The sequence below is a fragment of the Vigna angularis genome, chromosome 4 (genome assembly GCF_016808095.1).
Source record: "Vigna angularis cultivar LongXiaoDou No.4 chromosome 4, ASM1680809v1, whole genome shotgun sequence".
Taxonomy (NCBI): Eukaryota; Viridiplantae; Streptophyta; class Magnoliopsida; order Fabales; family Fabaceae; genus Vigna; species Vigna angularis.
Genome location: NC_068973.1, coordinates 40,116,975 through 40,130,593, shown reverse-complemented (window position 1 = coordinate 40,130,593; position 13,619 = coordinate 40,116,975). Strand labels below are relative to the sequence as shown.

Here is a 13,619-nt window from a genome sequence, read left to right as displayed (position 1 = left end):
GGACATTTTATATTTTAACTTTGTTGTTCATGTCCATTTCTTCCCTCAAAGGTAAGGATAACTAATTTCGTTATTTTAAATTATAAATTTATGGATAAATATATATGCAATGATAATGAGTTTGTTAATAAATATGAATATCGTATATGTTTGATGTAATTCTACAAATTTTGTGTGTAGATTTTAAGGTAATGTTTTTTTAGTGTAGATATTAATGTGAGAATTAGATATTAGAAGTTATCTTATTACTATAATAATAATTTAATATCAGGTATAGGTATATGGTGAGAGATGTAAAATGTTATAAGAGTTTTATCTTTGTCAAATATGATAATGGACTAATCTTCTATGTGGTAGGATGAAGCTCATTGATAATGAATCTGCAGAACAACAGAGACTATCACAAGTGCAAGACCTCCCAAGATTTCACATCAATGTTTGGATTTTGATAATTGAGTATAGTACGAGTCTTTATATGTTATATGGTTGTTTTAATAAACAATTGATGTATGATAATATCTCTATATTTATTTTATGAAAACTTTTTTTCACATTAGCTTACCTTATTATTATTTTTTGTGTGTGTTTATTTGTTCTTATTAAGATGATCACTTTTTGTGTGAACATATGAGTGGTAGATTTTAAAGCATCTATGATAAAGGATGATAATGTTACGGAGTATTCTTATTTGTCGTTTAGTAATTTTTTTTAGTTGTTTTAGATATATTTTATTATACGTTGAAACAATATATTTTTGTTAATCTTATTATGTTTTATTTTATAAATTATAGATAGTTAAAATGGAGATGTTACTTATTTCTATATTTCTTTAACATTATACAACAACTAAAATTTTATTATGTTTTCAAATTATTCTCTTAAGAAAATAAGACATAGATAAAAATGAATTAGTTATAGTTGTGATATGAGTAAATAGTTCATTTTTTTGTCAGTAATTCTATTATTTCTTCTTTTATTTGGTTGGTCTTGAAATATGTTTTTGTGTAAGATTTGATATTTGGTTGATTATGTGGAGTTTTATTCTATTTATTAAAGTATTAAAAGAAAACATTTTGTTTCTAAATACGTTATCTCTGAAAGGAGTTAATGTTAACATCTAATTAACAAAATGATTGTTTAAATATACGAAGAATGTAGTAATTAAATTGTATGTATATGAAATTTAATAGATATACCTTTTTGGAATTATGTAAAGTGTATGAGGCATTGATAATTAATTGGAAGATGTTTGCCATATAGTTATTATCTTGAAATATTTTTAGTATATTTAGAGTGTTACATTTTTTAATAAATTCCTAAATGTGAGAAAATGTTTGTTCAAGTCACATTCAAAAAGCATATAATAATTATATATTTTCATTATTTACTATCATTCAAGCAATTGCGTGATGCTCAATCAGTAAGTTTGTATCAATTTTTATGTTCAAATTTATGTAACATATTATTGAACGGTTTGTATATTTTTATATATTAATTATTATTTAAATAGTTTAATATTACATTAAACAAATAAAAGTAGAATGGGAAAATTCTAGAAATATTACTCTAAATCTGTAAAATAACTATAGTTTTGGAACAAACCAAATTACTAAAATAATTATAATGGAATTAACATTAAATATTATAATTAGGAAATTATTACTCTATTCTAAATGATATGTACATTTACCAAGAGTTTAATTGAGTTATCATAAAATAGAATAATTTTTAAAGTTTTTCATTCAATGTAAACATTTACTCTGTCTTAAATTATCTATAGTTGACTTTCTCTTCGTTTATTGGTATAAAAACTAATCCATTTATGCTATAATGACTGCCTTTCATTTATGCATACCGTCGAGAATCATATGCAGTTTCTTATTGTTCCTCAATTATGGAAAACAATAATATCAACCTATAAGTTTTCAATTTATAATGCACTTTCAATTTATTTTTCCTAATCTATCTTCACATAAATTACTTAAATTATTGTAGCAAATGCAATGCATTTAAAAATCATTTTTCCTAATGGTTTATGAATTACAAAATCAATAAGTTTTTTTTTAATTTCTGAATCGTGTAATTTAAAAGTCATTTTTTATTTTGAAAAATCATATTCAAACTCTCAAATCTAAAAAGGTAAAAACATAGTTTTCATTGCACGAGGATGTAGAGAGAAATGTATGGAGGTACAGGAAGAAATTACTGCATTTATGTTGGGCCAAGTTAATAGAGACAGAATCCTAACAAGATAATACCCAAGAGCCGTATCAATTTTATGCATGCCTGCATTTGTTATAATCAATAACTATTAGTATATATAATAAAATATTTATATATCATCTTTCAAACTAATTTTATTATTTATTTTTAGGTTAAAATTGTATATGTATGTAATGTATTTCCTAATCTATTTCTAAGATCATTAAAATAAATATATGTTTATTATATTAATATAATAAAAATTATGCATAAAATTAATCTCTTATATTGAATTTACATAAAATCTTTATTTACAATAGAAAAAATATGAAGTAATTTACATAAAATCTTTATTTACAATAGAAAAAAATATGAAGTAAGTCTAAAATACAAATAACAAATAATAACTAAAAGATAAAAGATAAACGAGAAACAACATATTCTCATCACAAACGTTAGGAAATGCAATTCCTGATACTATTATCAAGCATTATTAGTTTTGGCTAAGGTTGCTAAATTAATAGCCAAACGCTGTAGAAAAACATTGACAGATAAAAAGGAATTAGAAAAAAAGGTTACAAGTTCATCAGATGTTTTGATAACTGTGGTTGAACTAATCTGATTTGCCAAAATTCCTGTCTACCGATTTGAGATCTATCACATATTATTAAAAAATTATATTACCAGTTTACAGAAAAAAAATTGTAGTTCAAGTTTCAAACAGTAAAACATATTATTGATAAACATTAGACATAGTATACAAAATGGTTTATGCATGACACTAGAACATGTTTATGTACAATAAAGGAGGCAACTACAGTACAGAGTTGAGTACAAAATCAATCTCTCAACATGGCGGTTAAAGACTATATAGTGTATGATCAGCAGTAACACTTTCTTTAATATGATAATGTTTTTGCTGTTTCTCTCTACTTTCAATAAATAGAAAACAGGGCATATAATGAGCTAACCCACGACAAGCCCCTCCTAATTATTCGATGCAAGTTATGATATTAGAACTACCTTGGCACCAACAAAAGGAAACATAACAACCATTGAAGGGAAGAAGTATGATCAGCACAGCCCTGCACTCTCTACAGCAGCTTCAGGATGGTAATGAAGCATTTCTTTCCACATCATCTCCCTTATCATCTCTTCCCCCAGATCCTCATCAATGTCAAGATCAATTGGAATCACAGCTGGGGGGTCACAGTTAGGATCGTAAAGAGGGGCCATGTAAGGGTGTTGAAGCGCTTCAGTGACACTGATCCTCTTTGTTGGATCGAAAACAAGCATCTTTGCCAGAAGATCAATTGCCAAAGGATGTGCATTAGGATAAAGTCGCGAAAAGGGGGTTCCAGGAGAAGAAGGAAGTGATTTGATATACTTCTTTGCCTTTGGATTATCGATGAACTCGATGTCCTCCTCCCTTTGACTACCAAGGATATTGATGATCAATTTCAGCTGGTTGAGACACTCTGAACCAGGGAAAATCGGTTTTCGACCAAGAAGCTCAGCAAAGATGCATCCAACCGACCAAACATCAATTGATGTTCCGTAGTTGTCGCAGCAGAGTAGGAGCTCTGGTGCCCTATACCACCTTGTCACAACATACTCGGTCATGAACTGGTTCTTGCTGCAGTTAATTCTTGCTAACCCGAAATCACATATTTTTAGGTCACAATTTGCGTTGATCAGAAGATTCCCAGGTTTCAAGTCACGATGGAGGATGTTAGCGGAATGAAGATATTTCAAGCCTCGTAGCAACTGCAGATGAGAACATTCAATCAGTGCATTCAAGCACCAGCTAAGCAACACAAAAAAAAAACCCTATAAATGTGCCACAACATGATTGATGTCAGTTATTCAGGAAGAACTACAGGTCAAGGGGGAATTTAACATGCAAAGGGGTAAAACGCGACACAATCAAGAAAAACTAACTGTTTCAAAATTACAAGAACACACAACTTTGTAATTATGCACAACCTTGTACCAAAATCCCTGTAAAAGATTGTCACAAACATAAGAACAACCTGCTTTGTGCTCCGTGTCAACTCTACAATACTAAACATTCACAAACAGTTGGCAGTAGGGCATTGAAAACCGTGTGCTTTATGATATCAAAATTGACAAAGAAAACAAGAAAATATTATGGAATTACACCAACAATGGGCCAAAGGTTCAAACCTGAAAGAGGAAATACTGGCAGTGATCATTAGACAGTGCTTGAGAAGACTTAATAATCTGGTGCAAATCCGTGTCCATGAGTTCATAAACCAGATAGACATCCTTGAAACTATTCCTCTGAACAGGCATCATGATGTCCTTCAAAGCAATTACATTCTCATGGTGAAGGTGGCGAAGAAGCTTGAGTTCGCGCAAAGTTCTCAAAGCATCAACCCGGTTCTCAAAGGCATTTTGTATTTTTTTTATGGCAACCTTCTCATTGGTCTCTTTATTCACAGAAGAGCAGACGATCCCGTATGCACCGCGACCAATGGGCTTGATTGGCACGTATTTTGAATCAATCTCGAACAGCGCTTGCCACATGGAGAAATAATGCTTCCCTTCATTCTTGATTCCATTAGGAGGATCAACAGGAGTAGCCATTTTCTACAAATCAAACCGATGGTTTCAACCAATCATCATAATTCGGAAACTTTCAGTGTTCACTATTGACTGGTAAGTGTACAGAATCATAAACATACAGTGGGGTAAGTTGTTGTTGGTGTATCATTATAATAATTCCCCCCCAAACACAATTAATTAAGAGACTCTTGAAAGCTTTATGACTAACCTACCAAACTAAGAACCTAGATCCGTATCAAATTTTCATTTAATTAATCTCAAGTTGAGAACATGCAGAGATCTGTACCAAATAGAACGTCATGTGGAGAATTTCAGGTTCAAACACAGAAACACACTCAAGAGTAATTATTAATTAACAAAAAGAGAAAGAGAAAGAAAAACAAGTTTATTTACAAATGTAGAAAAAACGTAAGAGAAAAAGGTTACCTTTTATTTGAAAAAAAAAACCTTTATTACCACAGTGACGGTGGCGAAGAATCGGGTCTCATAGGCCCAAAATTTATTGAGAGAAGGGTGAATCGGAAAAAAAGAGAATTTAAACAAGTTGGAATGCAGACTGTGTTGGGGGCTGCATAGGTTTTATCAGCGATCGAGATTCCTAAGGTTGTCGCCTCAGATGTTTGGAGTTTCTGAATGGAACTGCATATCTCTTTTTCTCTCTCTCTCTCTCTCTCTCTCTCTCTCTTTCCCTAACGAGAGTCACACACCCGCCTTTCGCTCCAGTACTCGCACCTAGCACTACCTTCTCATTTTTTCCTTCTTTCTTTCTTGCATCATCTTTTTGCGTGATACTCCTTTTTGGCTACACCATTTCTTTTTTACAAAATAAATTCATAATTATATTGTATTTAGTTTGTTGGATTCCGCCACTTGATTTTTATGCTTTGAAAATCCTATTTATAATTTAATTGCTACTAAATAAAGTTATTAATTAAAATTTACTTATTTGATTGGTCCACTACATCATCATTAAAGATTTACCTGGTTATTACCGAATGCTTAGCGTGGAGACAACGTTAGCGTGACAGTTTTAATTTGAAAAAGCCCCTCCAAAGTGTTTTTAAGATAATTTCTACACGTTTTTCATATGATCTTAATATAAGTTGTTACAGATAATAAATCTCATATATTCTATAATCTAAGAAAATCTACAATTAAAATTTTGAAATTAAAGATACAATCTTTATCTAAAAACTGAAATAAATAAATTAAACTAAAATCTTTATCTTTACAATGGATAAAACAAATATAAATTTTCAAAACTCAAGTAAAATATCCTTGTTAAAGATTATAATGTTTTGATAAACACAACTGCAAGGTTACGTTAAATGTATAATAATAATAATAACAAAAACTTATTTAATAGAAAAAAAAAGTGAAAATAATAAAACGACACGAGTCAAATGATGCTGCCACCTTCTGGGCCTGGCTCGTGCGTGGCAAAACGGCAATGTCGTTTGTCGTAAGCGTGGACAAAGTAAAGAAGGAGGACATGAGTTGAGTGAGTTGAAGACAGAGAAAACTGAAGAAGAAGAAGGCAAAGATGATATTGCAGTTTTTCGTGCTTTCCCAGAGAGGCGACAACATCGTCTACCGCGACTGTGAGTGCTTTATTTTCTCATTCTCCCTTCGGTTTCCATGATAATCCATTTTCATTACAAGAATTTCAAATTCAATTTTTCTATCCGACGGGGAGTGATTGCCAACAAAATTTCACCAACCCTGCACCTTATCGCTAGGGTTTCATCTCTCTTTATTTTTTGTTTAATTAAATGAATGCAGATCGTGGTGAAGCTCAAAAAGGAAGCGCCGAGACATTTTTCCGAAAAGTCAAGTTCTGGAAAGAGGATTTCGAGGGAGACGCTCCGCCTGTTTTTGTAGGTATTTCATTCATTATGTCATTTATCATCTTTTTCTTTTCACATTTCTCGAGAATTTATTCCAAAAATTTCCAAACATATGTTTCTGGGACTGCATGTTCCCGCAGGATATGGTAGTTGTTGTGCTTTGTGTCATTTATTGATTATTGATTACGGAAAAAAATCAGGAAAACTTCCACTTTGCTCGTTTTAGATTTTAATAATCCCTTATGGGTGTTGTCACTTTAGTAAATACATAAGGGAGATGGGAAATGAGTGTCTTTGTTTAAAACTAAAGGTTAAGAGAGTGTGTTTAAAAGAACGTATTATCAATCACTTGCCTTGCTTAGAATTAAAGGGGTCAATGCAAAGGTCATCTATAAAGACCTAAATGTGAGAGTAATTTGTCCTAGTTTTCTTACTTTTCCTTGATTTTTAGCCGATCGTTTTGATTTATGTGCCTTACTGTTTTTCGCAGAATATAGATGGTGTGAACTACTTCCACGTGAAGGTTGCTGGATTGCTATTTGTTGCTACAACTAGGGTCAATGTCTCCCCTTCTCTTGTTTTGGAACTTTTGCAAAGAATTGCGCGTGTCATCAAAGATTATCTCGGTGTGCTTAACGAAGACTCCTTTCGAAAGAACTTTGTGCTCGTTTATGAATTGCTAGATGAAGTGATTGTAAGTATTTACTTACTATCCTTGCTTCAACTTATGGTTTTCTTGGGGAAAATACCTGTATATGTGTGTTGGATACGAAAGCATGTTTGCCTAAACTTCATTGGTAAAACGTAGGTCCTAGCACCTTTGATTTCTTTTGTTCATTTACACTTTAGTGATTATTTCTATCAGTTTTTATAGACTGTTGTCTACAACTGTTCACATGCCAAGTCTCCCATGAACAAGTTTCCAGTTTTCAACTCTCGATGTGCTAAAGTTGACAGGTTGATCATATATGAAAGCACACTTTTGTAATATTACCTTTTAATCTATTTTTAGTGTCACATTTTGGGAGGCAGGAAAACTATTTAATTTGTACAAATGCTTGGTAGTTTTACTCTGACCATGATGTGTGGATTTTTATATTTTTTTGAGAATAGTGAAACTTAATAGTTTACTTTGTTAACATTTCTACGGCTTCTCCAAACCATTTTAAAGCTTGATAACTTTTGCACGGTTTTAACTGCTGCATTTTCTGTTTGATTTGTTTATACTGAAATTTATTTGTGCCAGGATTTTGGTTATGTGCAAACAACATCCACTGAGGTTTTGAAGTCTTACATTTTCAATGAGCCAATAGTGATTGATGCTGCACGGATGCCTCCCCTTGGTCCCGCTTCCATTTTTATGGTATGTAGCTAACTATTTGGAAATCCATTCATTTTCTTGCTGCTGGCCTATTACTGGATTTCATGCATGGTTTTGTTGACTTGTTACTCCTATATTTGCAGCAAGGGACCAAACGAATGCCAGGTACGGCTATTACAAAGTCCGTGGTTGCTAATGAACCTGGTGGTAGGAAGAGGGATGAGATATTTGTTGATGTAATTGAGAAAATAAGTGTTACATTCAATTCTAGTGTGAGTATGCTGGTCATCTTTTTTATGCTTTTTTCATGCTGTCCGTTGTGATGTCTTCCTTCCCTTTTCCATACATTTACTGTTATAATATTGAGGCATTTTGATGAGTTTGTTGTCGGAAGCAGGGATTTATACTTACTAGTGAGATAGATGGAACCATACAAATGAAGAGTTATCTTTCTGGTAACCCAGAGATTCGACTTGCTCTCAACGAGGACCTGAGTATAGGGACAAGTGGTAGGTCAATCATTATATTTTGTTCCCCTTGAACGTTAAAACAATGAGAAAAAGTGTGTTACGTTTCTTTGTCATGTTATTTTCTTGGTAACATGTCAGGCATATTTCTTGATTGTATTCCCTGTATTAATATTTAAATTATTTTTATGTTGAAAATAATTATATATTTAGTGTTTGTAGTAAGATACTTTTAGTTGAGTTTATATATTTGTCGGTCTAATCATTGATGGATGGATAATTTTCTTGAAGAGATTTTTGTTGGCTAGTTGATTTTTTCTATCCTATTTGCTATTGATATGTCTTTCAATTCTTTCTGAATCCCGTTCTATCATCTTTAACAGATTATAGAGGTTCAGGTGCTGTGATTTTAGATGATTGTAACTTCCATGAGTCTGTACACCTTGATAATTTTGAAGTTGATAGAACTTTGTCATTGGTAAGTACATAGTACACTAAGTTACATATATAGATAACTCAATAACGTGCTTTTTTGAGTTCCCTGACGAATTACCATTTCATTGTTTGGTAGGTACCACCAGATGGTGAGTTTCCAGTCATGAATTATCGTATGACTCAACCTTTTAAACCACCATTTCGTATTACTGCATTGATTGAAGAAACAGGACCCCTGAAGGTGGTTTAGATCTCCCTTCCCTCTAACTTTCCTAGTCTACACATTGTTTAGCATGTACTGATAGATAGTCTTCATATTTTTATAGGCTGAAGTGACTATTAAAGTGCGAGCTGAGTTCAACTCAAGTATCAATGCTAGCACTGTTCTTGTACAGATGCCCCTGCCATCATTGACAGCTCGGTACTTACATTTCTTCACGATTATTGTGCATTTAAATTTATTTATAGTTGACAGTAATGATTTAGTGCTCTTCTCCATAATGAATTAGTTAGCTGACTAACAGGCTGATTGGGCAGTTTAATAGGTTGGGATGTTTGATAGTTATAGTTTAATAGATTGTCAAGATTTAAATTTAAATCACTAGAGGCCATATATTGGGTTTGTCAAATGAGATAACCTTCAAACCACCCAGAAAACTAAAACCCAAATAGAAAGAAAAATTTGTCATGCTTTTAAAATCTAAAGATTTAGCAAATAACATTTATGTTAGCAGAATTGATGCAACCTTAACCTTTGAATAAGCCTAAGAATCTGTTTCATTTTTCTATCTGCACTGCATCAAGCCCAGAAGATATAGACATCAGTAATTCACCACAAAGCCAGAAAATCACTGGCTGATGACAGGTTTCCTTTGTTGTCATGCCTGGTTGCTTGCTTGTAATTTTTTGTTGCTACCAGTAGAATATATGGACATTAAACTGCAGGAGATTTTGAAATAGAAAATATGTGTGAAAACCAAATATAGCAAAGAATATCAATACTAACAACAGCCAATTTTACAACACTCACTTGTAACACCAAACTATCCCTTTTTCAGCGCTAGTATTCCCACATAAGCATTCAAGATCAGAGCTCAATGCCCAATATTGGGTGTCTAATCTTAAATCAGAACTCAAAGCATTCATCGTACTAAATGTAAAGAGGAAAACAAAAATGGTTACTCGGGCACTGCACCTCTGGTAGTCACAGACTCAGGGGTGAGTGGCTGGTGGATAATAAAAAGAAATGAGATAAGTACGGAAACCATTCATAGACATGCTGGAGGCTGATTTATTCTTCTTGATGCAATTGGATGCTTGGAATCTGATCTACTGAATATGCTACCTTTTGTTTGTCTATGTGTTTGTGTTGTAATTTATTGCACATACATGCTGAAATGCTCCATTCAATAAATGGTTTAAGTACTATCCCGATTACTTAATCTTACATCTTTTTGGTAAAACTATTTTCAATTTTTCAGTGTTAATTTTGAGTTAGAACCTGGAGCAGTTGGACACACCACTGATTTTAAGGAAACAAATAGAAGACTGGAATGGGGCTTGAAAAAGGTAACATATACTGTTTGTTTTCCACTGTAATCAGTATATCTTTAAATACTTATCTATGGATGTACGTAAAGGTTTCTTCAGTTGATATATTCGAGGGTAATACCAGTCATTGGTGGATGACAATAATGTTTGGTCCATCTTTTTGCAGGTTGTTGGTGGATCTGAACATACTTTGCGTGCAAAGCTGACGTTTTCGCAGGAATTACATGGTACATTGCTTGCTAATAATTATTTTTTAGCTCACTGTTTCAAAAGGCGTTGTTCTCTGTAATGAATTAAATTGTTTTATACTGAGCACAGGAAATATCATGAAAGAAGCAGGACCTGTTAGCATGACTTTCACCATACCAATGTACAATGCTTCAAGGCTTCAGGTAAACTGCTAGGGATTTTCTTGAAGTTATGTTTCTTCTATTACATTTATTTAACAAAGCTAGAAAATGGTATTGGAATTTTGTGGTGCGTTAATTTTACTGCTAATCTATAAATTAATCTTACTATGTCTTTGTTGATTTACGAAGCTGGTGTTACTGGGTGCAAAATCGGATAGTGTTATCATTCCTAATGATTTTAGAAGTAGATTCAACTTTCCTCTATTATTGCAATTTGATTTTGTATCCGGTTTATATGAACTCCCTTAAATAGATCCAAAATGCCATTTTCTGATGCAGGTTAAGTATTTGCAAATAGCGAAGAAATCAAAAGCGCATAATCCTTATCGCTGGGTTAGATATGTAACAGAAGCAAACTCATACGTTGCCCGGTTGTAATTGGAATCTCTGCAAATCCAAAGTCCGAGGTTACTTGCTTTCCAACTCATTGATGTTCATGTATGCTGAATTATTTCAGAAAACTAGGAGTATCATTTTGAGTTAGTTAACGTCGTTGTTTAATTTGCAATTTGCAGTTAAATTTGGGGGTATGGCTGCATAAGACTGTACGAGTCGAAGATGATTTACACGAGATAATGAATTACCAGATGGAACTTGAGTTGATTACTGGATAAATAAAAATGTACAAGACAAATTACTAGGAAGGCTGTGATAGTAAAACTGTGTAACGTTGAGGACAGACCGGTAAAAACTCAAACTTTTTAAAGACTTTATGTAATCTCATTAGTGTTATGATGTGGTGAGGCTCCTAAGTCATGGGGTGGACTAGAGATATCGGTTGGAATGTATATGCGCCATTGAACCTGAGCTGGTTTTGACGAGAATACGATTCCGAGCTTTAAGAAACAGTCAAAAAGGAAAAAAGTGAGATGAAACCGGAAAGTCGTAGGCAGCATTTAAGGTACTACACACAAAGAGTAAGTGCAATAGCAATATACTTTTTGTTGGGTCGATGTTCCTTTCTCCTAAAGCATATTGAAAATCACACGATTCAGTTTCAAATGCCTTAGATTTATAGGAGTGTATGATCAAATCAAGCTCTTACTGCTGGACAGGGCTCATGTTATTAACCTTGTATCGGTGAAAAGTAATATAATGACTTGAGAGGACTAATTTAAATATAAAAAAATAATACACTTCACAACAACTATCGATACAGTGAAAACGTATACAGCCTACAGCCTTATTACTGAGTTTAGGATTATATTTTACACCTTCAAAGTCATAATCTTGGTTTTTCATCTCAATTCTTCAAACATTGGTAAAATAATGTGCGAAGGTGTCACTGTGTAAGCCACGAATGATTATTTAGGTTGGGCATAGAGGAGTTGAGCCAACCTAGATCTTATAAAATGGTGTTCCATGTTTTTCTGTCGCCAATAATGTGTCTCATGGACATGTTTGATTGAGCTAAAAGCTACGAAGGATTGGACTGCTAACAGTTGTTCTGCCAACATTGTTTGGTTTGTGCAGAGCTGTTTGCCGTTAATCTGTTTATTTTGAATTAATTTATAGCTGGAATGGCACATAATCGTGACAAACAGGTGAAGTTAATAACCTATACTTAAAATGTCAAGGTGATTGATTTAAATCAAGCAGAAACGTCTTCTTGTTAGGTAGAAGAAATCGTCGGCAGAACAGTAGCCATTTGAGCAGTAGCATGATATTCAATATAGTTGATACTATGAATGCATCATTGTTGGCAGTGATGTTACATTCTGAATAATCATTTTATATGATACACATATCCAACGCAATTTTTTGTTTTTCAAAAGGATTCCTACTCATGTTACCAGTTCTATATACCATAATTAGCATGAACCTCTGTTTTTTTTTCGATTCATTTCTTCTTGATCAGAATTTAAAAGCATCTCTGGAACTATAACAAAGCAAGTGAGAAGGTGGGTGCGTATATTTTGTATGGAATTCATAGACTCTAGACTTTTAATTTTTATTTGATTTAATTTAATCTTTTAATTTTTTAAAAGATAATTCAATTAAATTCTTTTTGATAGGTTGACGTTAGATTTAATTTGAATATTTAGTTATTTAGGTAAAGTAATTTGATATATAAATTTTAATGAAAATTTAATATTAGTTTAATATTAATTTAACGGTTCTTTTACGTTTTTAGGAAAAAATTAAATCATTATTACAGATGTAGGTAAATTTTATTTTATTTACATAAATGGACAAATCATGAAGTCTTCGTACGACTTCAAATGAAGAAGTCATGTAAGGATGCTTGACTTCTCATAACAAAAAAGGTGAATTCGCATACCTTCTATGTGTTTTGGATACTCGTAATCGATTACGAGCACTTGTAATAAGTTACATAGTGTTAAAATCATGTAGGGGGTCACGATTTTACTGGGAATCGATTACACTACTATTATAATCGATTATTAGTGTTGAAATTCGAATAAAAGGGTTTGATAATCGATTACAATATTGTTGTAATCGATTACCAGAGAGAAAAAGAGATTAAAACTAAGTTAAAATATAAATTGCATTTATTACATTCGAAGAAATTTGAATTACCAAAGGGATTTGTCATGAAAAAGTTGTCATGTTTCATTCTCATCATAAATTGAATTAATTGTTTTCTTTATATTGAATTAAATACTCATGTTTTCTTTATACTCATCATAAATTGAATCAATTGTTTCCTTTATACTCAATTAAATAATTTACATTCAATTAAATAATTTATACTGAATTTAAATAATTTACAATCATGTTTCTTTATACTCATCATAAATTTGATCAATTGTTTTCTTTATAGTGAATTTAAATC

At 32.2% G+C, this 13,619-nt stretch overlaps 2 protein-coding genes across 2 annotated transcripts; one reads left to right on the top strand and one right to left on the bottom strand.

Annotated features, from left to right (window-relative positions):
- Window positions 1–2,910: 2,910 nt before the first annotated feature.
- Window positions 2,911–5,604, bottom strand: LOC108342930 (mitogen-activated protein kinase homolog 1). The gene is made up of 3 exons (XM_017580838.2): window positions 5,218–5,604; window positions 4,390–4,815; window positions 2,911–3,969 (listed from the first exon to the last, which is right to left on the bottom strand). The coding sequence occupies exons 2-3, from the start codon at window positions 4,810–4,812 to the stop codon at window positions 3,277–3,279; spliced, it is 1,116 nt and encodes a 371-aa protein (XP_017436327.1). The 5' UTR covers window positions 4,813–4,815; window positions 5,218–5,604; the 3' UTR covers window positions 2,911–3,276.
- A 611-nt stretch (window positions 5,605–6,215) lies between these two features.
- Window positions 6,216–11,629, top strand: LOC108342929 (AP-4 complex subunit mu). Its single transcript, XM_017580837.2, has 14 exons — window positions 6,216–6,392; window positions 6,574–6,668; window positions 7,129–7,332; window positions 7,885–8,001; window positions 8,103–8,231; window positions 8,357–8,468; window positions 8,810–8,904; window positions 8,998–9,102; window positions 9,188–9,282; window positions 10,343–10,430; window positions 10,579–10,639; window positions 10,731–10,804; window positions 11,102–11,229; window positions 11,338–11,629. The coding sequence occupies exons 1-13, from the start codon at window positions 6,335–6,337 to the stop codon at window positions 11,198–11,200; spliced, it is 1,332 nt and encodes a 443-aa protein (XP_017436326.1). The 5' UTR covers window positions 6,216–6,334; the 3' UTR covers window positions 11,201–11,229; window positions 11,338–11,629.
- The last annotated feature ends 1,990 nt before the right edge of the window (window positions 11,630–13,619 follow it).

Excerpts from the sequence above, each read along its gene's own strand:
- LOC108342930 (XM_017580838.2), bottom strand. The coding sequence starts at position 4,812 with ATGGCTACTCCTGTTGATCCTCCTAATGGAATCAAGAATGAAGGGAAG. Across the intron at positions 3,970-4,389 it reads GCCAGTATTTCCTCTTTCAG|TTGCTACGAGGCTTGAAATA; the intron begins GTTTGAACCTTT and ends TCTCATCTGCAG.
- LOC108342929 (XM_017580837.2), top strand. The coding sequence starts at position 6,335 with ATGATATTGCAGTTTTTCGTGCTTTCCCAGAGAGGCGACAACATCGTC. Across the intron at positions 10,640-10,730 it reads GTTTTCGCAGGAATTACATG|GAAATATCATGAAAGAAGCA; the intron begins GTACATTGCTTG and ends TACTGAGCACAG. Across the intron at positions 10,805-11,101 it reads ACAATGCTTCAAGGCTTCAG|GTTAAGTATTTGCAAATAGC; the intron begins GTAAACTGCTAG and ends TTTCTGATGCAG.